Source organism: Equus przewalskii, chromosome 31, assembly GCF_037783145.1.
Source record: "Equus przewalskii isolate Varuska chromosome 31, EquPr2, whole genome shotgun sequence".
NCBI classification, from domain to species: Eukaryota; Metazoa; Chordata; class Mammalia; order Perissodactyla; family Equidae; genus Equus; species Equus przewalskii.
The window spans coordinates 15,629,531-15,656,192 of record NC_091861.1 but is presented as its reverse complement, the minus strand read 5'-3'; the positions used below and the strand labels follow the sequence as shown (position 1 = coordinate 15,656,192).

Genomic DNA, 26,662 nt, shown 5'->3' with positions numbered 1-26,662 from the left:
GTGGGGAAAAATATTGAGCACCTCTCTAATAGAAACTTACTTTAAAGATCTCGAATCAAATATGAAAAGCAAAAATGGTTACCAATAAAACAACATATAACTAGGTTATTTGTTTCATTTTAATAACTCGTGTTTTTCCCCTGAGGAAGTATTTAAAAGGTATTTAAGAGGCCGGCCCAGTGGCATATCAGTTAAGTTCACCTGCTCTGCTTTGGCGGCCCACGGGTCATGGGTTCGGATCCTGGGCATGGACCTACACACTGCTCATGAAGCCATGCTGTGGAAGTGTGCCACATACAAAATAGAGGAAGACCGGCACAGACGTTATTTCAGGGCCACTCTTTCTCAAGCAAAAAGAAGAAGATTGGCAACAGATGTTAGCCCAGGGCTAATCTTCCTCACACACACAAAAAAAATTTTAAATAAATAAAAATAAAAGACATTTAAAATTATATAAACTTGCTCTTCTCCTCTTCCAGTTACGTCAATATTTTTATTTTAAAAAGGCAGCATCAGATAAATCTGACTGGTAGCAAGACAGCAATCTGTGATGAGATTCAGATGCCCACAAAAAGAAGACTCTACTCACTTCATTTCAATATATTGACAAGAGATGGCAAGGACTGTGAGGAAATATAGAGAAAAAGTTTTTCAAACACAGATAAAAATACATAACCAAAACTTCAGTCCCTAAGTATTTAAATCTCTCTTAATTGCTCTACTGTTCCTTCAACTCTCACTTCTGTTAACTTTGACAAAAATAACATACTTCCTGCTTTTCTAAAAAGATGAAGAGCATCCAAAGAATTATTCAGTTAAGACAAAATTAAAAAAACAGCACAGTTCACTAGCCACATCTATCATATCACAGTTCTTAATATATTTTCAAACTTGTGAATATAGTCGTCATCATCATCATCATCATCTTAATTATAAGTATCTTTGTGTCATATATTGGTATAATGTTTCTGCAGACACTGTATCGTTTTTTAACAAAATTTATATAATTTTAGGATAGAAAGGATGAGAGAGGAAATAATCCAACTGCCCTCCTGCACATATGGAAATGGAGACAGAGTTGAATGGACTCGCCCCAGATCACAATGCTAGGTAGTGGAAAAATCAGAATAAAAGCTAAAGCAAAATATTTTGCCAGACACATGGGGAGAGCTCAGTTAATATTTATTGAGGTGTAGTAAAATGTATTTCCATCCTCTGATTTTTTCCACTATGCTCTCATATCAAAATTTCCTCAGTAAAATTTAATGTACCTATGAGGTTAGTAGAATTCTCCTAATTCTTTTCGTACTTTTGAAAATGTCTGTGATTTGTCCATTTTCTTTAGTAGACAGAGGAATGAGTTCTCCTTTCTGAATCTAAACTGAGAATTAAAGGCATTCTTCACCTGTAATGTGGTTGGTAAAAACTTCTGTGTGGGTTGAAGCCCTTTGTCCTCTTTTTACTGTTTTTGTATTGCTGTCAATACAAAACAATATATATTTTCTGTTTTATATTGTTCTTCCCTTTTATGCTGTTGTCTCTCTTCGCCTGACCTAAGGTCAGATATTAAAGACTAAATTTCCTCATGAAATTTCTCAGTAAATTTTCACCTATTGCTGTGCTTCTACGAAAAGTTTGGAAAGGACCCCTCAGGTCATTGATATTTCCAAAGAATAACAAATATCACATTAATTTCTGTTAGTCCCGCAGGTCAATATGATATATGATATCCAGATTCTCGCTTAGTTTCTCCCGCTAACCATCTGCCAGACTCTGTGTCTATATTAGCTCTCTTGCTTTTCACAAAAACCTCACAAGATAAGTTCTACCTTCCATCCCCTATTTACAAATAAATAGGCTGAAGCAAGTGGGTCTTTGAGGCTCTATAACTTGCCCAGGCTCCAGGAGATGGCAGAGTCAGGACTCGAATCCAGACCCACCTGACCCTAAATCTAGACCCCTAGTGCCTCCAACAACAATAACTAATGTTGACCTGGTCCTTACTCTGGCCCACATGGTATGCTAAGTACTTAACCTGCAATTTCTTATTGGATATTTACAGCAATACTTTACTTGCAAATACTACTATTGCTATCATCATTCTTCAGATGATGAAAAGGAAGATTAGGAAGGTTAAGTCACTCTTGTTTTAAAGGCAAAGTAAAAAGCACACTTCTTTGGCATGAAATAGCTAATCTGGTCCTCCATGCTGTTTAGATTTATCTACACTTTGGCATGCAGGCTAGCCTGCCTGGGGATTACAATGTTAGGCATAAACGTGGATCTCTTGCTCTCATTTGCAAGAGTTCAAGAAAAATCCTTGAGTTGCCAAAGGGGAAACCATCATACCAAAATACAGCAAAAAGCCCTTCAATTCTTTGATCAGTGAATTCCACATCTAAAGAAAATAATTATTGCTTTCCTAAAATGTCTCTGTTTGCCACCAACAGAGAGAAAACGGAACCAGTATGTCTGGCAACAGACTTTAAATAACCAAGAAGAGAGATCAAAATCAAAATAAATCTTGACCAGATTTATAGGTACACCTTGACTAGTTCTCGTTTTTTCCTTCAAATAAGCAATACCTGAAAAAAATGAAAAGGGAATGTCGAGACCAGATATCTTGTAATAGATGGGTTTTCTCTGATACAGTATGGTATAATGCTGAAAAAAATGATGCAGGTCCATCATTCATGAGGCTCAGCAGCAAAGTAGAGCCCAGAAAAAGAGAAGGGGATTTTTCACGATGCGGAATGGCGCAACCACTTGGATTTGAACAACTATCATTTTTTTAACTGTACTTCTCAAAGTTTTGTTATGTTGCGGTATTTCATTGTTTTCTCTACACGAGTGTTTCTTTGCTTCAACTGGTAAGAATTTTTTGACTCAAAAATTCTAATGTTAAAACCAAATGTTCGTTCAGATATAATTCTGGTGCTGGCTAATGAGAAATTGCATCTTACAAGAATTTAGTTATGTGCGATGTGATGCGACTGGAATTGTTTGCCCACTAAGCCATCACTTCCCTTTTGCACTCCACATCAGAAATGCCAGTCAATAAAACTAAGGATTATTATTTTTCAAAGAGTAACAGTCTCATTTTTCTATAAACCTTTTTAATGAAAACTTTTTCATTTCCCTCAGGCGGCACTTGATCTAAGATGCATTTGGCTAGTTGAATAAAAATACCTCTTAAAGGAAAGAAGATTCCCATCAAAGCTGTTGAAATCTGATTTCATTTCAGATTCTACAACTAATGTTGTTTTTTGTTTAAATAGATTTTGTCTGTCAATTTGCAGACCTGCTGTGCCATCAGCTTGTATGGACTGCTGTGGTCAACACGGGGGTTGTGGGAGCAAATTTTATTATGGACTGGTAATTGAATTGAACAGGTTTACATTTGAATAGATTTACTACATCACGATCTCTGACATACTACATGGGACTGAAATGTCTCTCCATCCATAAAGATACATTTAAGACAGTATCATTCTCTCCAGGCTGAGAAGGCAAGTCTTGAGCCAAGGAGCTGGCCAAACATAATTGTGCATTTATATGCACGGTGATATGCTATATTTCACTGCATTTTTTAAGTACAAAGAAAAAGAATATTCCATATTTACTCATACCCATTCCATCCTTTCTATGGGGGGGGAGGGGCTTAGAGAATTGACATTTTCCCATCAAAGTGGGCATAAGGAAGCAAAGGAAAATAAATTATTATTTGAGTATACCAGCAACAGCAGCAATTCCCTTAAAAACAGACTCTCTAAAGGCTTGATCACAGCAACTGAAGAGGTGTGAATTACAGATAAGCGCTGGCCCATTCACTTTCACCAACAACGTTTAATTAAACACAGTTCACACCTCTTCAGTCATTCTAACCACCCTTCAAGACTGCTCCTGCTTAAAAACCACAATGGGGAAAATTATTGAGTGGAAAATATTTTTTCTACTTCCTCCGTAAACCTGGAAAGGTAAGTGGTTGAATAAACTACAGCAGTAAAATCAAATGGATGAAAAAATTCAGTCAACCTGGACAGGGAAGCTTATCTCCATGTACTTTAGTTTTTGAAACAAAATCCAAATGTAGGATTCACCAATTCCAAGTGTTCATTGATATATTACTTTTCTAACATTTTTCAAAAATTGATTTGCTTTTTAAAAATAATGTGTCCTCATCTCTCAACTCATTTTTTTTTTTCTTCTGCTTTATCTCCCCAAACCCCCCAGTACATAGTTGTATATCTTAGTTGCAGGTCCTTCTAGTTGTGGCATGTGGGATGCCGCATCAACGTGGCCGACGAGCAGTGCCATGTCCACGCCCAGGATCTGAGCCAGCGAAACCCTGGGCTGCCGAAGCAGAGCGTGTGAACTTCACCACTTGGCCACGGGGCCGGCCCCTCAACTCTCAACTCTTAATTAAGCCTTGTTGAATGAGCATAAATTTAGTTTGAGTCTCTACAGCTCAACTAAGTGGCAATATGAAGACCAAAAATTGACTAACAATTTTTGATCATTATTATCACTTATATTCTGAAAGATGTTTTGTTTGTTACTCTGCTCTAGGGTTTAAGGCAATTGCTAGGATAAAGTTTTCCACCTCAAAAAAGTAACTCTCACCACAGGCCTGAAAGGAAACCTCTTTGTCATGTGGGCTGGGTTGTTAATGTTGGGTTTTTATTTGTATGTTTTCCTTTGTCAAAACTGTCCTTTTAGGGCTGGCCTGGTGGCACAGTGGTTAAGTTCACATGTTCTGCTTCAGCGGCCTGGGGTTCACTGGTTTGGATCCTGGGTGCGCACCTACGTATGCACCACTTGCCAAGCCATGCTGTGGCGGCGTCCCACATATAAAGTAGAGGAAGATGGGCATGGATGTTAGCTCAAGGCCAGTCTTCCTCAGCAAAACAAAACAAAACAAAACAAAACTGTCCTTTCGGCATTTTTCATACAAGCTTTCTCTAGCAAGAGCAACCATATCAACCTTTTTCACTGTTGCATCATCGGAGCCTAGAACAGTGCCTGGTACATGGGAGGAACTTAATAACTGTTTAGCAAATGGATTATAAACATCAAACATGTTTCACATCAAACGTGAAAAGCCCTAACAGTGTTAAAGACTGTAGAGTGAAAAAGGGAAGTATTCCTCATCTTCATTTTTATTCACCAGTATAACACCATCACCAATTTTTATCTTTCCTTCCACATTTCCATGGATATACCATTGCACTGTGTATCTGCCTTCTTCCATTCTTTCTCCTTTCTCTCTCTCTCTCAGTATTTTTAATGTAAATCATTAGAAAATTTTTTAAGGGGCCAACCCTATAGTATATCGGTAAGTTCGTGTGCTCTGCTTTGGTGGACCAAGGTTTGCAGGTTTGGATCCCAGGGGTGGACCTAGCACCACTCATCAAGCCACGGTGTGGTGGCATCCCACATAAAATAGAGGAAGACTGATACAGATGTTAGCTCAGCAACAATCTTCCTCAAGCAAAAAAAAAAAGATGAAGGTTGGCAATGGATGTTATGGCCAATCTTCCTCACACACACACACAAAATTTATTTAATATAAATTTAATATAAACATATTTTTATATAGAAGTATACTTATATATAAATTGAATCATACTATGAGGCAATTTGCTTATTTTTACTTGGCAATATATCTTGGCCATCTTCTCATAAGGCTTTAAGTATAAAGTTATACACTTTGTTTACAGCTTTTTTCAAGTTGAAGACAAGAAGAACTTGAGAGAGGCTTCTTTGTTCCTAGTCAAGGGGGAGTTAGTTCTTAGTGGACAAAAAGTAGAGAAAGACAGCATGAATTCCATGTACCGAAATAAAATTTCATCCTCTCATCTTCCTATAACATTGTTCACAGTAAAAATCTTGGGGGGCCGGCCTGGTGGCGCAGTGGTTAAGTGCGTATATTCTGCTTCTCGGCAGCCAGGGGTTCTCCGGTTCGGATCCCGGGTGTGGACACGGCACTGCTTGGCAAAAAGCCATGCTGTGGTAGGCATCCCACGTATAACGTAGAGGAAGATGGGCATGGATGTTAGCTCAGGGCCACTCTTCCTCAGCAAAAAGAGGAAGATTTGCAGCAGTTAGCTCAGGGCTAATCTTCCTCAAAAAAAAAAAAAATCGTGGAATAAGAACAAACCAGATATAATAATGCCACACCCCATTGAAGCTCTGGTTCGTTCTTGAGGAATAAACACTTGGATCTATTTGAATTTAGAAGTTAAAAAATAAGTGATCTTGGGGCCGGCCCCATGGTGTAGTGTTTAAGTTCGGTGTGTTCTGCTTCTGTGGCCTGGATCTCAGGCATGAACCTACACCACTCGTCAGGCACACTGTAGTGGTGACCCACATATAAAGTAGAGGGAGACTGGCACAGATGTTAGCTCAGGGCTAATCTTCCTCAAGCAAAAAAGAGGAAGATTAGCAACAGATGTTAGCTCAGGGCTAATCTTCCTCAGCAAAGAAAAAAACCAAAATGAACCAAAAAATAGGTGATCCCCAGTAACAACAAAATATACCAACTCACAGGGCTGACCGCAGGAACAAGCATATGATATGACTTAACGAAGCTATATATTTAAATTTTTTTTTTTACCTAATTGTCTTTCAAACATCAATTACTACATTTTTTATCTTGTTACTTTATAAAATTACCATATCTACTTTAAACTCTGGCAAATTTTAGGAAGGGAAGGAAACAGTAAAATATAAATGCAGTATGTAAAATGCACATCTACAAAAGCACACACATGTACAGAGATACATTTAAAAAAAAACCCCAAAAAACTAAATCTAGGCCTCCCAAAGAAAAGAAGAATTTCTCCCCATCTCGAAGCTAAAATGTTAGTTTTACTAGACATGCAGAAATTCACAAATACTTCAGGACCTTTGACCTGGATGGAAGAGTTGAGTGAATTCTAGACTCTGACTAAGTGGGTTGTGTTCCTGGCCCCACCACCTGTTAGCTGGCTGAGCTTAGGTAATTCATTTAGCACAGAATATGTGTTCATTGTTACTATTTTGTGTTTGTCACTGTTACCTCCAACTGAAAGCAAATGGAAAACAATTTTAATATCATTATTACAAGCTCTTTATAACAGAAAATAAGTCCAAAAGATAAGATTAGAAAAAAATAGACAGTGCTTTAAACACAAGATTAATTAAGAAAAATGGTAACCATATTTAAGTGATGGATATGTTAATTATTCGGATTGTGGCGATTATTTCACAATACCTACGTATATCAAAACATCAAGTCACATACTTTAAATAAGTAGAATTTTTAGTTGTCAATTACACCCCAAGAAAGATGGGGGGAAATTTCTCTGTGAACCTAGTAATGAGAAGAAAAGCAAAACGACAATGACAGCAGCCTCTTGTTGTCCTTTATCCTTTGCCTTCTGCAAATCGTATAGATGAAAAGACCAGACTGCCAAGCATACCTGGTGGGTTTAGATGCGCATCAGATGTGTCCTACCTTGTCCCTTCCTGTTGACGTCAAGCAGTTAGCCACGAGGTAGCAGAAAGTTCAGTTGTAAAGAAGGAGTATTCTGCCATCAGTTCCAGGGTACTTACAGTTACCCCATCTTTTCCTGGTTTCTCTAACGTTTTGTAATTCCATGCACACACCCTCCCCCCATCCCCAACCCAAAGCACAGGACCACCAGCAAAGCGCCTTACCTTCTTTCAGCATGCCCACTTTCAAACACTTCATGAAGCGGCAAGCCTGGCAGGATTTACGTCTGCGCTTCGTGATTTCGCACTCATTCGTGGCAGGGCAGCTATATTCTATATTACCTAAAACACAGAGTTTGAAGAAAAGAAGCCGTTAGATTTGCAAGACCCAGGAAATATTAACATCTTGAGGCCATGTCAAGTCTGTTACTCCTCCCCCACCTCTAGGAACAAAAGTCACATGGGATTCACGAGGATGTCACAAATGTCATGGAGAGGACACTCTGCTGTAACCAATAAAGATACATTGAACAAGGAGAAAACATACAGTGAAGCTCTTCAAAAGAGTAAGTTTAAAATTAGCCTTTAAAACATTATGCTTGCGCCAGAACGGTGGTGTGGTAAAGTTTGGTGTGCTCTGCTTTGGTGGCCCAGGTTCACTCATTTGGATCCCAGGCACAGACCTACACCACTCATCAAGCCATGCTGTGGCAGGACCCACACACAAAAAGAGAAAGATGGACACAGATGTTAGCTCAGGGCCACTCTTCTTCAAGCAAAAAAGAGGAAGATTGACAGCAGGTGTTGGCTCAGGGCCAATCTTCCTCAGCCCCCAAAAATTAAAAAACAAAACATTATGCTTAGTCTACCCATGCAACAGTCTTCCAGAATCTTACAATCCAAAGGAAATTTCAAAGCAGTTTATTTCTATAAAAACATTAACATCAAAACTGTACTCTTGGGGCTGGCCCCATGGCTGAGTGGTTAAGCTTGCACACTCCACTTTGGCAGCCCATGGTTTCTCCAGTTTGGATCCTGGGCGTGGACCTAGCACTGCTCATCAAGCCATGCTGAGGTGGCATCCCACATATCAGAACTCGAAGGACCTACATTGAGAATATACAATTATGTACTGGTGGTCTTTGGGGAGAAGAAGAGAAAAAAACTGTATTCTTTTTCTTGAAGAGGAGGATTAGCCCTGAGCTAACATCTGTGCCCATCTTCCTCTATTTTATACGTGGGATGCTGCCACAGCACGGCTTAATAAGCAGTGCATAGCTCCGTTCCTGGGATCTGAACCTGTGAACCCCAGGCCACTGAAGCGGAGTACACAAACTTAACCGCTAGGCCACCAGGATGGCCCCCAAAACTGTATTCTTGTATCATCCATCCTGGATTTCTTTTGGTTATGGATGCTCTGATGCATCAGCCTTATCATCTTTCTGATACTAGATGGTATAAACCCCACTATGCAAAATGATCAGCAGGCTAATTTGGGACCTTTTAGTAAGCTCCTGGAGGGCAGGGACTAAAGTAACGTGGTTTTTCCTGCGACACTTAGCAGAGCCTTGCAACACAATTCTATGCTTGGTAAATGCTTACTGATGATGATGATGATGATGATGGTGATGATGATAGTCATCATCGCGTTTGTTACATTACTTGCATAATGAATTCCAAACACTCCAGCTCCGTGGAATTATTACAAATGAGAAAAAACTGCTAGGATATTTTTAATGTTAGAATTAACATTTTTTTACGGTAGTACACACACATTTGAAATGAGGATGTAGCCAGAAGAAGATCCAAACTTCAACTTGAAATGTTTTCAATTAGCACCAATGACAGCCATGTGGGATGTGCTCTGGGGCTGCCTACAGCTTTGCAAAGAAGCTGCCTTTGAAATAAAACCACTCTCCCCTATCAGCTCCGTCACACAGTGCTTGAAGGTCTTTCCTTACTTCCTAACCCTTTCCCCTTGTGATTAAGTGCATTAGTATCTTAATGAAAATGCATTCTGTTTATTGCCCTCTTGGGAAGGAGGAGGTCATCACACCAAATGCATAAATTGTCATCAGAGACGGTCCGAGCATAATTGCAATTTTGCTGCTCCATATTTGCAATACCCAGGGTCCGGCCGAGTCCCCTGAAACATACGCAGATTCTGGTAATTAGCATAGAGTCTGCCTGGGACCACAGCATTGATGAAATATTTCAGAGTTAATCACACTTTGTAAACACTGATTTATATTGACTACCTTTCTCCAGACTGATGTCTCCTCATTAAATATCACATTAGTGGATTGCAGGATTGTACAAAGACTCCACTACTTGGCAACTGCTAATTCAACAGGAAGTAATACCTAACCACTTCTAACTACTGAAAATTGGTTAAGCACACACGATTGAAAAAAAAAAAAAAAGCTGTGCATTATAACTTGAGATAAGCCTATCAAAACTGTTTGACTAAATCAGCATTCTAATTCAGGGCATTAATAATAATAAAAGCAACTACTCTTTAACATTAGAGGTTAAATAACAAGAGTAATACGAATTGCATCAACAGAATCACATGCTATCACCTTCTTTGAAGATATTACTGATGCTATGATCAGAAAACCAAGGAGATGTCAAAGGAATCAGATTGGCTAGGTCACGGCTGAGGATAAAAGAATTTGGAATCTGAACTCTAGATGAACCACTTTTCACTGCAGTTTCTGTAACCATCACTGAAAATTTATTTTGCATCAAGAGAGTGTTGCTAGTAATTTCCTAGGGGTTAATTAGTATTCTACAACCAAATCTTTCCACTCCACACGGCTTTCCTTATACTTACTTAAAAAGAAACCCAGGTTGATGCTTTCTTAGGAAGAATTAGAAGGACGATGAGTTAGAAAGAAAAAGATGTTTTCCAAACAGCATTTCTTCCCATTTTTTTGTTCCTGAAAACTCCATATGAAGTCGTATTTTGTTCACTTTGCAGTATCAAGGCATGAGCACTAGTCCTACACCTGTAACCCAGTGCTGGAAACTTCTATGACGATGACCCACCATCATACACACAAAATGATCATCTGTCCTTTCAAACTAGTTCCTCTTTGACAATTATATCCTCGCCCTTCACAACAACACGCTTCTGACAGGAAGCTCAACCAGCAGGTGTGACCTTGCACCTGGACTGTGGCAGTTGACTCCTAACTGGGCATTCTGGCTTCCTCTAATGCATGTCGCATACCCTATCCTATTCCTCTCCTGATGACTGCTTTGATCACGTCGCTACCCTAACTAAAAAAAATCAATGATTCCTATGGCCTCCTGAATTAAATAAAAAATATTAGCCTAGCAAATAAAATCCCAACCCCAGTGTAACTCTCATCTACTTTTCCAGTAACACTTCAATTATTACCTTATATGAACTTTTAGATGCAATCAATTCCATGCATTCATTTTCTGCTGTGTCTTTCATTCTCCCCTCTTAGAAGGATCTACCTCTGACCCCCTTTTCTTAAATGATTTCCAAGGCTCAGTGTTCGACTCAAATTCCATCAAAATGTTTCATGAGAGCTTCTCAGGCCATCCTAGCAGAAAATGATTTCTTGGTTCTCCTATCTTTTCAGGGACTCTCATCATACACAGACATGCCAGATTTTGTTAACACTTTTCATATGCATATGACCCATTAGATGGTAGGATCCTAGAGGCACGGACCATTTCTAATGCCATATAGAAATCTTCCACCGAAAAGTAGTATGTAAGTAAAATAATGCACTTAGAATTAATATGTTCTTGCTATCTCAATGTCATTTTTTAAAAAATCATTTTTGGTGAGGAAGACTGGCCCTAAGCTAACATCTGTGCCCATCTCCTCTATTTTATACATGGGATGCCTGCCACAGCATGGCTTGATGAGCAGTGTGTAGGTCTGCACCCGGGATCTGAACCTGAGAACCCCAGGCTGCCAAAGCTGAGTGTGCAAACTTAATCATTAAACCTCTGGGCTGGCTCCTCAAGGTCATTTTTATGGACATCAATTAGGGTGTTGTAATGTAGTAATGTCCACTAGGTCAGGTAAGCTGGATGTCTCATTTGGAAGTGATATTAAGAACACTAGGAAAACCATTCCACACAACAAAAAAAGCACAAGAAAGTCTAGTTAATTTTTGAAAACCTTGAAAAGTAGCTTTGACAAAAATGGCGATGCATGGCAAAATAGGGGAAAACATCAAGGGGAAAATCAGAAAAAATACAAAGGCTTCTGGGGAATAAAGTGTGAAAAGAAAAAGAAAACTGTTAACAGACTTTAAAGGAAATAAAAGTACATCTTGATACGAACAGGAGAAGAATAAAAGAAATATAAAATATGAAAATACAGATAGATGGTACTAAAAGTTATTTAATTTTATCTTTTTATAATACTTATTATTATTTACAAAATAGGTGCTCTAAGAATTGTAGCCACATTGGAGAAAATATTTAGGGGTGATTCCACAATACTGGTTAAATCTATGAATGATCCTTCTACGAATGATTGCATAAAGATTTTTAAATTTCTTCGAAAAACAGAAGGGAAATTGTCAAATCGCCAAAGGAGAGTTTTAGAGCACACATAAAAAAGTGCTCTGGGGGCCGGCTCCGTGGCCGAATGGTTAAGCTCACGCGCTCCGCTGCGGCAGCCCAGGGTTCGGATCCTGGGCGCGGACACGGCACCGCTTGTCAGGCCACATTGAGGTGGCGTCCCACATCCCACAACTAGAAGGACCTGCAACTAAGATACACAACTGTGTACAGGGGGGGTTTGGGGAGATAAAGCAGAAAAAAAAAAAAAAGATTAGCAACAGTTTTTAGCTCAGGTGCCAATCTTTAAAGAAAAAAAAAAAGTGCTCTGTTTCCTTTCTAACGCTTACATTCCATAATCCCTGAATAACAAAGGGAAATGTAGAGGCAGAGAAATTTTGTGTGTGTGTGTCCTTTTTTTTGGTGAGGAAGATTGGCCCTGAGCTAACATCTGTTGACGATCTTCCTCGTTCTGCTCGAGGAAGACTGTTGCTGGGCTTACATCTGTGCCAGTCTTCCTCTATGTTGTATGTGGGGCACTGCCACAGCATGGCTTGACGAGCGATATGAAGGTCCACGTCCGGGATCTGAACTGGCAAACCCTGGGCTGCCAAAGTGGAGCACACAAACTTCACCACCATGCCACAGGGCTGGCTCCAGAGAAATTTTTAATAGTGCCTTAGAATGAATCCTTGAGGGAGGAGCTCTGTCTTATTCTTTGCTGAATCCACAGTGCTCATGAAGGAGCCTGCAATTCTGTATCACGCACAGGGCTGGAACAGAAAGAGGTAGTTCCTGTTCTTGAGGAGTCTACAATCTTACAAAGGAGACAGGACATGTCAACAAATAACAGCACAACACAACTTAGTGCGTGGCGCAGTGGTTCCGGAGTACCGCCATGAAGGTGCACACACATACATTTCCACAAATGCAGGAATCACGCTTACAAAAGTCAGTGAATTCTTCACACAGGATCAAATGCTTGACTTGTGCTGTGAAAAAGGAATAAATAAGTACCTTGGGGTAAAGGAATCTTCCCAAAGCTACAGGATACAACATTTTTGTAAAAAACTCACTGTGAACGGATAGAAAACAGAGTGGTCCTGAGTGTTTTCATAAATGACACGTTTTCAGCTAAGTGTATAGAAATTGTGTACGATGAATCAGGTATCTTTCAGCCAGATGTCCTGTTTCAATAAATTTGTCTTGACGTTTATGGATGATAACCTTGATCTCACTAAGTAACACTGGTTTATATCTTGAAAAACAAATCAACATCATTCTAAAGAATGTATTTGCTGGAGGGAAATCTCTGTAATTTTCAAGCCCTCCCATTGAGTTGCATAGTTCATCCTCGCTGGCTGGGATCACCCACCCAAGGGTCTTTGATCCACGTTAGAGTCTACAGAGATTCTGCCCTTGAAAAACCTTCCCTGGTCCTTTTTCTATTCAATACAGAAAACATTTTATCCTAAAAATGTGCTGCCCCAAGCACCTGGGTAACAGCGTTCCATCTATTTTGGTAATGGCTCAAAGCCATTACTCCCAGTAGACCATATGATCTCTATGGGGCACTTGTTTTCCTCCGATTCACGAAAAGTGGAAACTAGACAAAAATATTTCCAATAGCAACTGTGGCACCTGGAATGTTAACACTGGACAGTCATTCAGGAGGATGCAGAAGCCACTGTTCATAGCCTAGGATTCTCATTGCAGGCGCAGAGTTTTCTTGGATTCTAGCTTGCTATTTTCTGGGACACATTTGTTAGATGGCACCAGGGACCGAATTGGGCAGCTCCTGATGACACGACTGGAATTTTCCCAGTTTTGTCAATAGCTGGGGAAGTGAGTTTTGCTGCAGAGGGAACCAAATCAACACGGAAGCTGTGGGTTTTTAAACCAGGCTGACAAGAATGATAGAGCAATTTATAATATCTCCTGGCGGCTTTTCAGAAAGTCCTGGGCTCTGATTACTTATTTCAGAGTCTTTTGTACAATTAGTTTGCAGGCAATATAATTTTCTCACTTACTGCTTAATAGAATCTTGCAGCTAGCTGGCGGACAGAATAACAGGGTGTATGTAAAACTCCAGCCTGGAGTGCCAGTGGATAATTTGTATATTCCTTTCAGTCACTTAATGGACTTTTACAGTTTGGCAGTGAAAGGACTGAATGATGTAAATTAGCATGGCATCTCAAAATAAAAATATATGTCAAATCTTTACTCCCGACTCGCATCGCTCACACACACAGTAATGATGCACTTCCCTTTATGGAGTTTCTGAGAGTTGCCCTCTTTTTCATACATACAGACATCATAATTGTAAAACCAATTTGAAAGCATCTGTATATTTCTCTCAATTGTTTTAATTTTATTAACAGAACCAAATGGCTTGAGATGACCCACAGGGCATTCCAAGTGGGGTTTATCCAATTGTTTTCCAACATTAAGTGATTTAAAAATAATGGGATTTGCCTCAGTACACAATTACAGAACATTAAAAACATGCAGGCAATAATCTGTAGTATTTTGGTTTCAAATGCCCAAAAACATAAAAAAGAAAGAAAGGAAACCCTCTCTTTGTTCTAGAGTAGTAAAGGGTTTTCTATACAGAGACACAACTTCCCTTTCTTTTCTTTTCTCTCTTGTTTTTAATGCTCCTTTGTTTCTAGCTACTTTCTGCTCATGCCACCTGAAAAAGAAAATAATGTTATCCATAGTTGGTATTAGATAACATGGAATAATAATTTATTATGTATCTGTGGTAAAAAAAAAAAAAAGGGGGTCATAATTGCATCAGTGCACATACAGTTAAGGATGCTATTTCTTTTTTCAAAGAATACACCCAAAGTTAGACTTCAAAATAAGTTACCCAGGGACACTATACCTGTTCCCAAGGGATTACTCTGAACACTTTTTGAAGCTTCCTTTAGAATTGTCACTGCAGTCACCTTACAAGCTATGGGGGTGAGGGAGGGGAGGAAGTCAAACGCCACTTCATTCATATTCACTCAAAACATTTGACTGGCCTCTTTATCACAAGATGCAATGCCAAATGATTTGGGTCCATTATTAAATTTTAAATCTGCCTTCAGATTTCAAAGATCTTCAGATCACTGAAGGTATTTCAAGAATCTGCCTCCAGCCCTAAAAGAGGACGCCCCAAATATTACAAGGAATGGCAGTGCCAGACAACTAAAGGGACCCCAAACCACCGTGAAGTGTAGGTTGTGGCATACTGAGGTGGGAGGAGAGGAATGTCCTGTCAGGTTAACAGTCACATCCGTTTCTTATCAAAGCAATTTCATACAGAGGGTTACACCAAAGTCTCATTGCCCTTGTCTTTTCGCTGTCCCTCTACCCCCTAAAAAATGAGGTGGGAGAAAGGTGGGTATAGAAAAGGTCTTCTGATATTTGGTTCTTTAAGGTTCTGTAGGATTAAATTCTGATAATCACAGACACAGTATTTAAGAGCCACAGTAGTATGTGGACACAAATTGCTGAATTTCACAGTGAAACTCAGGGCTCACTCCCAAATGGGAATAGATGATGCTTTGCCTTTAAGGAAAGAAGATCAGAAAGAAACCCACAAGCAGGCAGGCTTATAAACCCTGAGCAATGTCCAGTGACTGGAGACTGGGACCACATACTCTGGTTTCATCCTCCAGTGAACCCTGTTGGGAGGGCTACTGAGCCTACAGCGGGTACCAACATTGACCACCTCCCAGTACAGTATATCTAATCACAAGATCCTATTTCCCCATTGTATTGAATAAAAAATGGTTTAGGGGCTGGCCACGTGGCCGAGGGGTTAAGTTCGCGCGCTCCGCTGCAGGCGACCCAGTGTTTTGTTGGTTCGAATCCTTGGTGCGGACATGGCACTGCTCATCAAACCACGCTGAGGCAGTGTCCCACATGCCACAGCTAGAAGGACCCACAATGAAGAATATACAACTATGTACCGGGGGGCTTTGGGGAGAAAAAGGAAAAAATAAAATCTTAAACAAAACAAAACAAAAAAATGGTTTAGCAGAAAAACAAGGCTATAAAATGGGATGAAATTACTTAGCCTTGATTTTTTTCCAGTTGTTTAAACTGGAAAGACATATCCTGCCTCAGTTTCCCCCAGATATGTGAGCATGGTCATTTGTTTTTCACTTTAATTCCACAGCAATTAACTCAACACTAGGCACTGAGCATGTTCATGTCAAAGAAAAGGTGGAAACAATTCTTGTATGCCCACTGCATGTCCATCCTTAGCTCCTGCCTTCTTATGGATCAGGAAAACATCTGAGGATGAATGAGTGAGGGCACAGGCGGAGAGAAGAGGGAGGAAGGACATGGCAGCCCTAGGTCCAAATTCCAGCTCTGCCATTTATTAGCTGTGTGAACTTGAACTGTGACTTTACTTGTATTAGTTTAGGTTTGCTAAACTGCAGAAGAGGAATAATCACATCTGCTTTATAACATGGTAAGCATTACATGAAATAGAGCTATTAAAACCACATATCGGGGGTCGGCCCAGTGGCGCAGCAGTTAAGTGCACACGTTCCACTTCAGCGGCCTGGGGTTCACTGGTTTGGATCCTGGGTGTGGACATGGCACCACCTGGCAAGCCATGCTGTGGTAGGTGTCCCATGTATAAAGTAGAAGATGGGCACAGATGTTAACTTAGGGACAGTCTTCCTCAGCTAAAAGAGGAGGATTGGCAGCAGATGTTAGCTCAGGGCTAATCTTCCTCAAAAAAAAAAAAAAAACCCCACCACATATTGTTTTGTTCTCCCTTCTGAGAAGAAAAGGGAGAAACATTGTAAGATTCCATTGATTATTAAATACTTTGACTCTAAGATTTAAGTCTGGAGTTTGGGAATAGTATAAAAACAACCTTCCTCAGATTTATGCAATGGTGTGAAAATGAATTCGCCATTCACCCAGAGAAGTTGAAAGAAGATTTGCCCTGCCAACAACTCCAGTACACAGAGTTATATTTTACAGATACAAGAGGAGAGGAAGAAGTGTAATAATTCAAGTTATTTTATTTATTTATTTATTTATTTTGAGGAAGATTAGCCCTGAGCTAACATTCTCTGCCAATTCTCCTCTTTTTGCTGAGGAAAATTGGCCCTGAGCTAACATCCATGCCCATCTTCCTCTACTTTATATGTGGGATGCTGCCACAGCACGGCTTGATAAGTGGTGCGTAGGTCCATGCCTGGGATCTGAACCAGTGAACCCCAGGCCACCAAAGTGAAGCATGTGAACTTAACCGCTATGCCACCAGACTGGCCCCTCATGTTATTTTTTTAACGTATCAAGTTGTCTAAGAAGTGAATTTCTGCGATGTCAACCACATCTTCTCGTGAACATTTCTGGTTACTAGACTGGAGTTCATACACTGCCTATCACTGAGTATAATCTGATTATAATTGAAAGTAAAGTATTTGCAAAACTCTTCAAAAATCTCACCCCATTCTTATCTCTTGCCACTGTCCCAGGTCAATTTCTACCCCTATCTCAAGCCACCCACTTATTTGACAAGCACACTGAATTACTCCAAGTTCTTAGAAAGCAGCGTTGTCTTTCCTGCTGGTCCTCTCATGTGCTTCTTTTATCATCTCTTCCATAAAGCTCCCCCGCAAGACTGAGGTGCGGGTCCTTAGCGGTGTAATTAGTTCTCTTGCACTTATCATCAGGTGAGTCCTTCTCTTAGTGCTGAAGATACTTTATTCTGTGTGTCTATTGAATTGTTCACCTCCTGTCCCAACCGTGTGTTCCACGAGGGCAAGGACTTATGCTCTCCTTGGAGTCCCCTGTGTCCAGCACGATGTCCAGTCAAGTCAATGAGCCACAGGAAGTAGTCATTATCTGTCACCTTGATTTTTAGTGATCCTATTCCTCATTCCATCATTTTAATGGTGAGCCCCAAATTATTCATTAAAAAAATCCTAAGTGTAGTCAATTAGAATAAAACTGACCGCAATCCACCAATAATATATCCTTTAGCCTAAAACAATGCAGATTTATAGGATATTAGACTTCAAAGAGATCCTAAATTCCAGTTGATTCAGCCCTCTCCTTTTATGTAGACCACAGAGAGATGAATAGGTACTGACTTATCTATGATCGCTTGACCCTCTTTATAAGAATAAGGATTAATTAATTGCAGAAAAAAGACTAGAACTCAAATATCCTGACATCCAGCCCAATGCTCCCTAAATGCACCCATTAAAACTTACACGGCAATACCTATAAGAAACACTCAGAGTGCCAGGAACTCCTCTATGTACTTTACATATGAGAACTCTCCTTTTGCAGATGAGAGAATGAGAGAATTAAGACACAGAGAAAAGAGGTAACATACCCAGAATCGCATAGCTAACAAGTATCGGAGGCAGAATTTAAACCCAGGTGCTCTGGACTCAAAGTCTGCGCTCCTACTATGACACAATGCTGCCTGACGCTCATCTTTTATAAGTAATTAATTGAGTGCTGTTTGGAATAGAAATAAAAACTGAAATTCTATCTTCTGAGAGGGTGCTTTGTGTAGCTGTTGTTGTTGCTATTGTTGCTGGTTGGAAGGGAAATTTTGATGCCTGGGAGAATAGGGTAAGAGTGGATCTTGGCATTGTCTTTGCTGTTGTCAGGCTTCTGGCGCAAGGGCAGCTGTGGCAGAGGATAGGGTTGCTTTTAGAGAATGGAATCTCTCAACACCTCCCAAAGAAATCCCTCAACTTGTCTCTGTACCACTCTGGTTTGCGACCAGTTTAATTCCACAGAAACAAAACACACCATGTCACCAAAGCAACAGGTGTCGAGTTGTAAACAATGCATTTTAAAGATCCCAAAACAATGCTATTGTTCATGATAGGGAAAAGAAGGAATTCATCATCAGGAGGGTGTGATCTGAAATGCATTTAAAAGAGAATAAGAAGTGTATCATAAAAATGCGCTCATTGATGAAAATGATGGAGGATATGAACATCTTTCATCCGGGGTGAAATTCACTGTTTTTAGTTTCCATGTGATGATACCTTCTTGGAAAAGGCAACTGTTCTTCTCCAGCGTGGGACACATCCGCTACGTGTTGTGCACAGACACTTCATCCTAGCTTTTAAGCTTCCAGTGTATGGAAGGGGTCACAGAAGCCTTCATAATGAGCTCATAGACAACACTGCCACAAGAAAGGCATCGCATCTGAGCTCAGCATAACCCCCAAATCTGCTGTGCTCAGTATCCAACATGAACTTTTATATGTTCTTTCTCTATCTACAAATTTTAAACAACCTTGATATGAGTCTGCCTATCTCTCTTTTAAAAGAGACAACTAGGGGCCAGCCTGATGGTACAGCAGTTAAGTTCGCACATTCCTCTTCGGCGGCCCGGAGTTGGCTGGTTCAGATCCTGGCCACGGACCTATGCACTGCTCATCAAGCCATGCCATGGCAGGCGTCCCACATATAAAGTAGAGGAAGATGGGCATGGACGTTAGCTCAGGGCCAATCTTCCTCAGCAAAAAGAGGAGAATTGGAGGTAGGTGTTGGCTCAGGGCTAATCTTCCTCAAAAAAAAAAGCAGACAACTAAAAAGAAAGGTTTGTTAATAAAATAATAGTGAAAGAAAGTGATGCTAATTAGGTCTAATTCATCTGCTATCTTTGAACAGAAAAAGTTTCAATGTGTACATTTTTCAGTGGCAGTTACCAACTGGTACAGTAAGTCCATATGACAAGTGTGGGGGCATTTGGATCCTACCCCACGTGACCAAAGCAAATGACTCTTCAATAGGATTTTGACTTCATCCCAATCTTGAGATTGTCCTTGTGTACTTTACACAAGTGAAAGCAAGCACATCCTTTCCTAACAGTGTCCCTAAATGCTCCTGTTCTTGAATGCCATCAATGTGCCCAGAGCTTTGTCAGAAAAGAGATATTGGTACTAGACTGCTCCTCCAAGATCAAGTTCAGGTATTCAACAGGTACCTATCTGCGTCCTCCAAAGTTGGTACAGATTTTGGGGAATCTTGCTTGACACAAGCGGTGGTACCTGACCTGTACTTAAGCTGTAGGAGGCGCTATAACAGCAAACACAAACAAGATGCTGGAGTCAAATTGCCTTCAAAACCCGGTTCTACCATTTGCTGTGTGATTTGGGGAAAACGTTCAGATTTGAAGTTACTTTCTTTGTGAATGAAATGGAGATGGGTCGTAACAACTGGTACCTTACGGGGTTGCTGGGAAAATCCAATGAGATCAAGTATTTAAGGTACCCAGCAGCGTGCGTGACACAGAGTGAGCACTGATTATCAACAATAATGACAACATTGTAACTAGACTCAGGGGAGGGATTCAGGACACAGAAGAGGAGCTAAGAAGGGCTTGAGAAGGTCCCAGATGCTGGTTCTCAGCCCAGAAGTAAGGAAACGCCAGGCAGAATTTCTCCCGGTCTGGTGCTAGTAAGGCAGAAGGCTAGTAGGCACAAGCAGGCCTGTTAAATCAACAGGCACATTATGAGAAATGCAAGCGAACGAACATTCAAGAAAGAAGAATGACCCATTACCCCAAGGGTCAGGAACTCAGATAGGGCTGCCAGCTGGATTGAGAATAAAACGGAGAAAGTCCAAGAGCTATGAAAACTCCAACTGTGTTGTGTTTGCGCCTGAAGATTTTCCTCTCTGAAATCAAACCCATGCACTTCAACTGTCTGCTATGACGGGGACCGCAGAAGAGTGCCTGGCAGCTCCTCAGCAAGGAAGGCTATAGGGGAAACCTCAGCTGGGGACAGTGGGGGGCTTCCTGCTTGATGATGGCCCAGGGGAGGGGGGGGTAGGGATGTCTCCCTCCTCCTCCTGGAATCTTGATTAACTCTCACTCTGTCATATAAACAGCCTGTCATAGAACAAGCATTTTCTTAAAGGCCCCGACTGTAAATATTTCAGCTTTGCAGGTCATTCGATGATAAGAAATACTTTACAATCTATTACTCCGTTCTTGCTCACAATCCTATCAAGTAGCTTCCGGCAAGTTCGGTACAGATGTTACTAAAGAAATCTTAGTAAATTGATAACATCGGAGAAGAACAAATGGACGAATGAGTTGGAGAGCTTTTGCTTTAAATATTTACAACATACGGAATTGTTCTCTGTATAAAACATCGTCTGAAGACTCTGGGGGACAGTGAGGGTGTTCCAGAAGCAGACAGGTACCTGGGGAGTAGTGAAGATGCTTTGGAGGTGGAAGGAAAAAAAAGGTGAAATCAAGGACAAAATCTTGGGCTAGATTCACTCTTTTGAAGATGCTTGTATTTGCCTCTGATCTTCCTCAAGTGGAAACTATGTTAATAGTATGCACTGAAAAAGTGGATATCAGAATGCAGATTTGGGGTATGCTTTCCGATTCACTCTAAGGGTACATTCGGATTTCAACCTCTAAATTCTAAATTAATCAAGATTTCCTTGTACTACATTCTCTTCTTTTTAATGCAGCGATGACCTTACAATAAAGTATGTAAAAATGTGGTTGTTTCTTTAAGCTTGTTCAAACCAAAATAAAACAAGATTTAATCCCAAAGAATATATAAGTTTTTTCTTTAAAAATATAGATCCAGTCATATAATCATGCTTTTTTTCCTCCCTCCTTCTGACTAGTACTCATCATAAGAAAAGAAATCGATCCTGAGCTGTGTCCTCGGTCATGGTCACAAAGTGTATGCAAGCGGACCATTATTCTCATATCAAAACAGGAAGAGAAATAAGCCTCTTTCCTCCCGAAATCAAGAATTACAGAGTCTGGGAAGTGTTATCAGTGGTGGGTCGGGAGGTACATTTTTAGGATCAACGGAAGACTAGCAACTAAAATTCCAGTGGCGAAATGAGTGTCAGCAGATAAAAATCCAGAGAACTGAGACAGAAAACTGATAGGGTGGAGGTGAAGAGCTGAACTCTTATACTTCCTATTTAGGGGGTTTCTGAAAATGAATTCTAAAAATTTAGATATTTTTAAGACTAACTTCTGACTGCCTCCTTCTTAAAAACCTAGGATATTATCTAATCATAACTTTGGGATTATTCTTAATTCCCCATTTTTATTTTATTTTAACAACTTAATGGAAAATTTTGCCCATGGCCTAAAACCTCGCAAGAAAAATTCAGTCTAAAATTATTCAATACTTTAAAAGCTTTTAAAATATACAAGGCAGTGGAATGAGGAGTCAAGAGATGGGACTCTGGGTTCAGACTGTCTGACACCCAATGGTGTTTGGGCAATTACTTCTTTGTGCGTCAAGTTCCACATCTATAAATAATATAATAATACTATAATAGTAGTATCTACCTCCTTGGGAGGATGGAAGAATTAAATAAGATAATCAGTGTAAAGCACTTACAATAATGGGTGGCACATTTTAAAAGCTAATATATTCATTATCACTAGGACAAATGAACAAACCCTTCATCCATTATTTGTAAAGGCATTGTATTAATTCAAGAGGCTGAAAACAACTATTTATACTGTCCACATATGTCATTACTTATGGATAAGCTGAAGGAAGTAAAAGATTAGAACTTCAAATTTGGGGAGCATCTGAAACCGCTCAAAAATGTTTAAACATTCTCCTCACACTCATTAGGCACTATCAAAAAAAAGAAAATACAAGTGCTAGAGAGGATGCAGGGAAATTGGAACCCTTGTGCACTCATGGTGGGAATGTAAAATAGTGCAGCCATTATGGAAAACAGTATGGAGGTTCCTCAAAAAATTAAAAATAGAACTACCATATGATCCAGCAATCCCACTTTTGGGTATATATCCCCAAAAATTGGAAAGAGGATCTCCAAAGGTTATTTGTACACCCATGTTCACTGCAGCATTATTCACAGTAGCCAAAAGGCAGAAACAACTTAATGTCCACTGACGGATAAATGGATCAAGAAAATGCATTCTATACATACATGGAATATTATGCAGCCTTAAAAAAGAAGGAAATTTGTCATACACTATAACATGGATAACCTGAGGACACTATGCTAAGTGAAATAAGCCAGTCACAAAAAAGACAAATACTATGTGATTCCACTTATAGGAGGGATCTAAAGAAGTCAAACTCACAGAAATAGAAAGTAGAATGGTGATTACCAGGGGCTGTGGAGAGGGGGCAATGGGGAGTCGTTTAATTGGTATAGAGTTTCAGTTTTGTAGGAAGAAAAAGTTCTAAAGATCTGTCGTACAACAAGGAGCACAGAGCTAACACTAACATCCCGTACACTTAAAAATGGTTAAGATGGAAAATTTTATGTTACGTATTTTTTATGTTATGTGCATTTTATGTTTTATGTACTTTATGTTTGTTACAATAAAATTTTTTTAATTAAAAAGTTAATAAATGTTGAAGCTTTTTTTAAAAATATAAACTTATATTTACTTTTAGTATAAACTAGAATAATTTACCAGCATCCTTTAGCTAATTTTGCTTTTGCATAAAACTTTTTAAAGTTGTGTAATGGACAAGACAGGCCTTAGCGTGGTTGAATCCCATTAATCAGCAACTTCAAAAGAAGGTGAATCTAGGCAGTGTGTATACTTTATCACTTCTGAGATGTTACCTCAGTTTATCCACTCATATCTCAGAGAAATGACTCATTGCCCTAGGCGTTCCCAGTAAACAAAACAAATCGTGAGCCACGCCACTGAACCCCACCCTGCCATTCCTCACAACCTGCCTCACAGCTTCCAAAACTTGAATTTTAACAAGTACTGATGTTCCCTTTCCTTGGGGTTCAGCAAATCATACGGAGACATTGACTCCTACAACCAGGTACCAAAAAGAGTGACCCACCGTCACATCAGTCGAAACTTCAGACAAAAAAACTCTCATCACTCCTTTTTTTGCTTTCTTTCCTACCTTTAGGATGAACATTTTCATCTACTCTAAGTGGATTTAGCCATAACCAATGTTGAGTTTCTTTCTTTCTTTTTTCATTATTTTATTGAAGTCACATTGGTTTATAACATCATGTAAATTTCAGATGTACATCCTCCTATTTCAGCTTCCATATAGACTGCATCGTGCTCACCACCAAAAGTCTAGTTTCCTGGAGGGAGGATCTTATCATGTAATTATTTTAACCTACGTATAAAAACATGCATTTTGAGGGGCCGGCCCAGTGGCATAGTGGTTGAGGTCGTGCACTCCACTTCAGCGGCCCAGGGTTCACAGGTTCAGATCCTGGGTGCAGACCTACATACCGTTCATCAAGCCATGCTGTGGTAGCATCCCACAAACAAAATGGAGGAAGACAGGCACAGATGTTAGCTCAGGGACAATCTTCCTCAGGCAAAAGGAGGAAGATTGGCAACAGATTTTAACTCAGGGCCCACCTTCCTCACCAAAAAAAACTCACAAAGAACGAAACCATGCATTTGGGAAAATACAGAGTACACGTATCATTCTTACTGTTTGTATTTGAGAGTTTAATATCGTGTTCTGTAGACTGGGGCTATTCTAAAAAGGTAATTTCTTGATTGTTATTTGTCAGGGCCGGCCGGGTTCTGGGTTATGGGAGAACAAGAAAGAAAGAATGAAAGCTATTAGAATGTTAAGAGAGGCGCTGATATCTCTGCTGGAGTGTTTATCTTAAAATCAAAGAATAGTCTCCAGCCCATACATGGAAACAGTCACCAGACAAACTGAGGGTGACTAGGAGGACATATCCTCAGGAAAGTCCAGTGAGCTGCAGGGAAAGTAACAGCCACACCCCACGAGCTAGGAAGTCCCATCACAAATGTAAAAAGTCCACCTTCTAACAGACAGGAAAGTAACTGGCATTTTTAACGAATTAATTGGAACCGATCCTTGAAGTCCCTCAGAACTGAGCATGCAAACAACACAAACTGCCTTCTCAACAGTTCCTTGATGGGAGGACGACTGGCGTGGAAGGCTGGGAGAGCCCGGGAGGCTGGGGCAGGGTAAGAGAAGAGAATTACTCTCCACCAAAATCCTTGGGAAAAAAGGGCAATGAATGTGCTTCCTTTCTGAGAGTGACTGAGTCAGGGAGAGAGGTATGTTCCAGTGGCCCAGGGGGTCAGGACATCGGATGCTATTACCCCGGAACCAGAGCGGTACCAGGTCTCATGCCAGCTCTAGCCACAATCAGCCCCTGAAAGTACCTTTCTTTCCTGCTGATACTTTGGAGGACACTGGCTCAAGCGAATCCTGGAAAACTGACTTTATTTTCTGAGTGCAGAGGTTTTTGTGAAAGAAAAAAGAAGTTTCCAAAAATAAATAAAAGAGAGCATAGGCGCTTAAGCATGCATATGCAAAGATAATCCAGAATAACATCCTTATTTTTCCTGATCCTATAACGCAGCCCATAGAAGAGCAGACTCAATGGAGAATATATGAATATTACAGATATATTAGAAGTTCAGTGAAAGGACGAAGAGAGAACTAAGTTTAAAAGGTTACTGAAAAGCTTGTCCTTTTATTAATTGGAACTATTGTACTTTTAAGAGTTAGTGATATTGCTACTATAAAAACTTTTTTTAAATAAAAATAAATGTAATAACTATACCTTCTTCCCAACCACTGTGAAATAACATGATAGTAGAAGGAAGGGTCACTCATTTTGCAAATATATCGCTAAGAAAGCGAATTTTGTCTGCCTAATTGGACTAATTATCAAATCCCACTAATTTGAGAGTAAACTACAGTTGGACATTTTATCATGACATAAAAAGGTTCATTGAGGGGCTGTTCCAGTGGTGTAATGGTTAAGTTCATGGGCTCCACTTTGGTGGCCCAGGGTTCACAGGTCTGGATCCCGGGCATGGACCTACACACTGCTCATCAAGCCATGCTGTGGTGGCTTCCCACATACAAAATAGAGGAAGATTGGCACAGATGTTAGCTCAGCTACAGTCTTCCTCAAGCAACAAGAGGAAGATTGAGAATGGACGTTAGCTCAGGGCCGATCTTTTTCACAAAAAAATAAAGTTTCATTGCAAATTCATTTCCTCCCTGAATGCACTGGTATATACCCTCTCACATGGGACAGGTTCTTATACAGTGTGACCCAACTGGAAAATATACCTTTGAGTCAAAAGTTAAAATGATTTGCTGATTTTAAATGACTTTCAAAATATAGTAACATAATATGATGTGTTTAATAAACATGTGAATAACAACCAGTGATTCTGGTGTTGCAAATTTGAACTCCTAACATCTGAAGGACAAAAACAGAGTGAGGATTGTGACATTTTCTTCTATTTTCTTTTCCTTGATCAAAGCTCAACCATGCAATTTAATTTCTGAAAATAATCGCTCATTTTATACAACCCAAGATCCCACTTTTTGTCAGCCACTCTAAATGTTACTTTATGTTAGTTTATGTTGATTTCTCTTTTTTGATTAGCAAGCTGATACACACACGTATATGTCGTAGTGAACAGTGAAAAGAGACTGGAAAATGCTAATCCTGAAAAAAGTAAAAATATTCTGAAAACTGAGATAATAGACTAAAAATGTCTCCAAGATAGAGAATTTGCTTTCAGTTTAAACAAGTGATATGTAAGCAAAGTCACCTAGGAAGTCCTCTGGAATGAAAATTTTGGCAGTCAACGTTAACTAAAAGGAAGACAGGGG

At 39.9% G+C, this 26,662-nt stretch overlaps 1 protein-coding gene across 10 annotated transcripts in view; it reads right to left on the bottom strand.

Annotated features, from left to right (window-relative positions):
• ESRRG (estrogen related receptor gamma) overlaps window positions 1-26,662 on the bottom strand; it is a 605,082-nt gene that overhangs the window by 144,561 nt on the left and 433,859 nt on the right. For all 10 annotated transcript variants that reach the window (XM_070602492.1, XM_070602488.1, XM_070602494.1 and 7 more), the window contains one exon: window positions 7,702-7,818. In XM_070602492.1, the coding sequence (XP_070458593.1) occupies window positions 7,702-7,818 (117 nt within the window). The remainder of the gene's footprint in view (window positions 1-7,701; window positions 7,819-26,662) is intronic.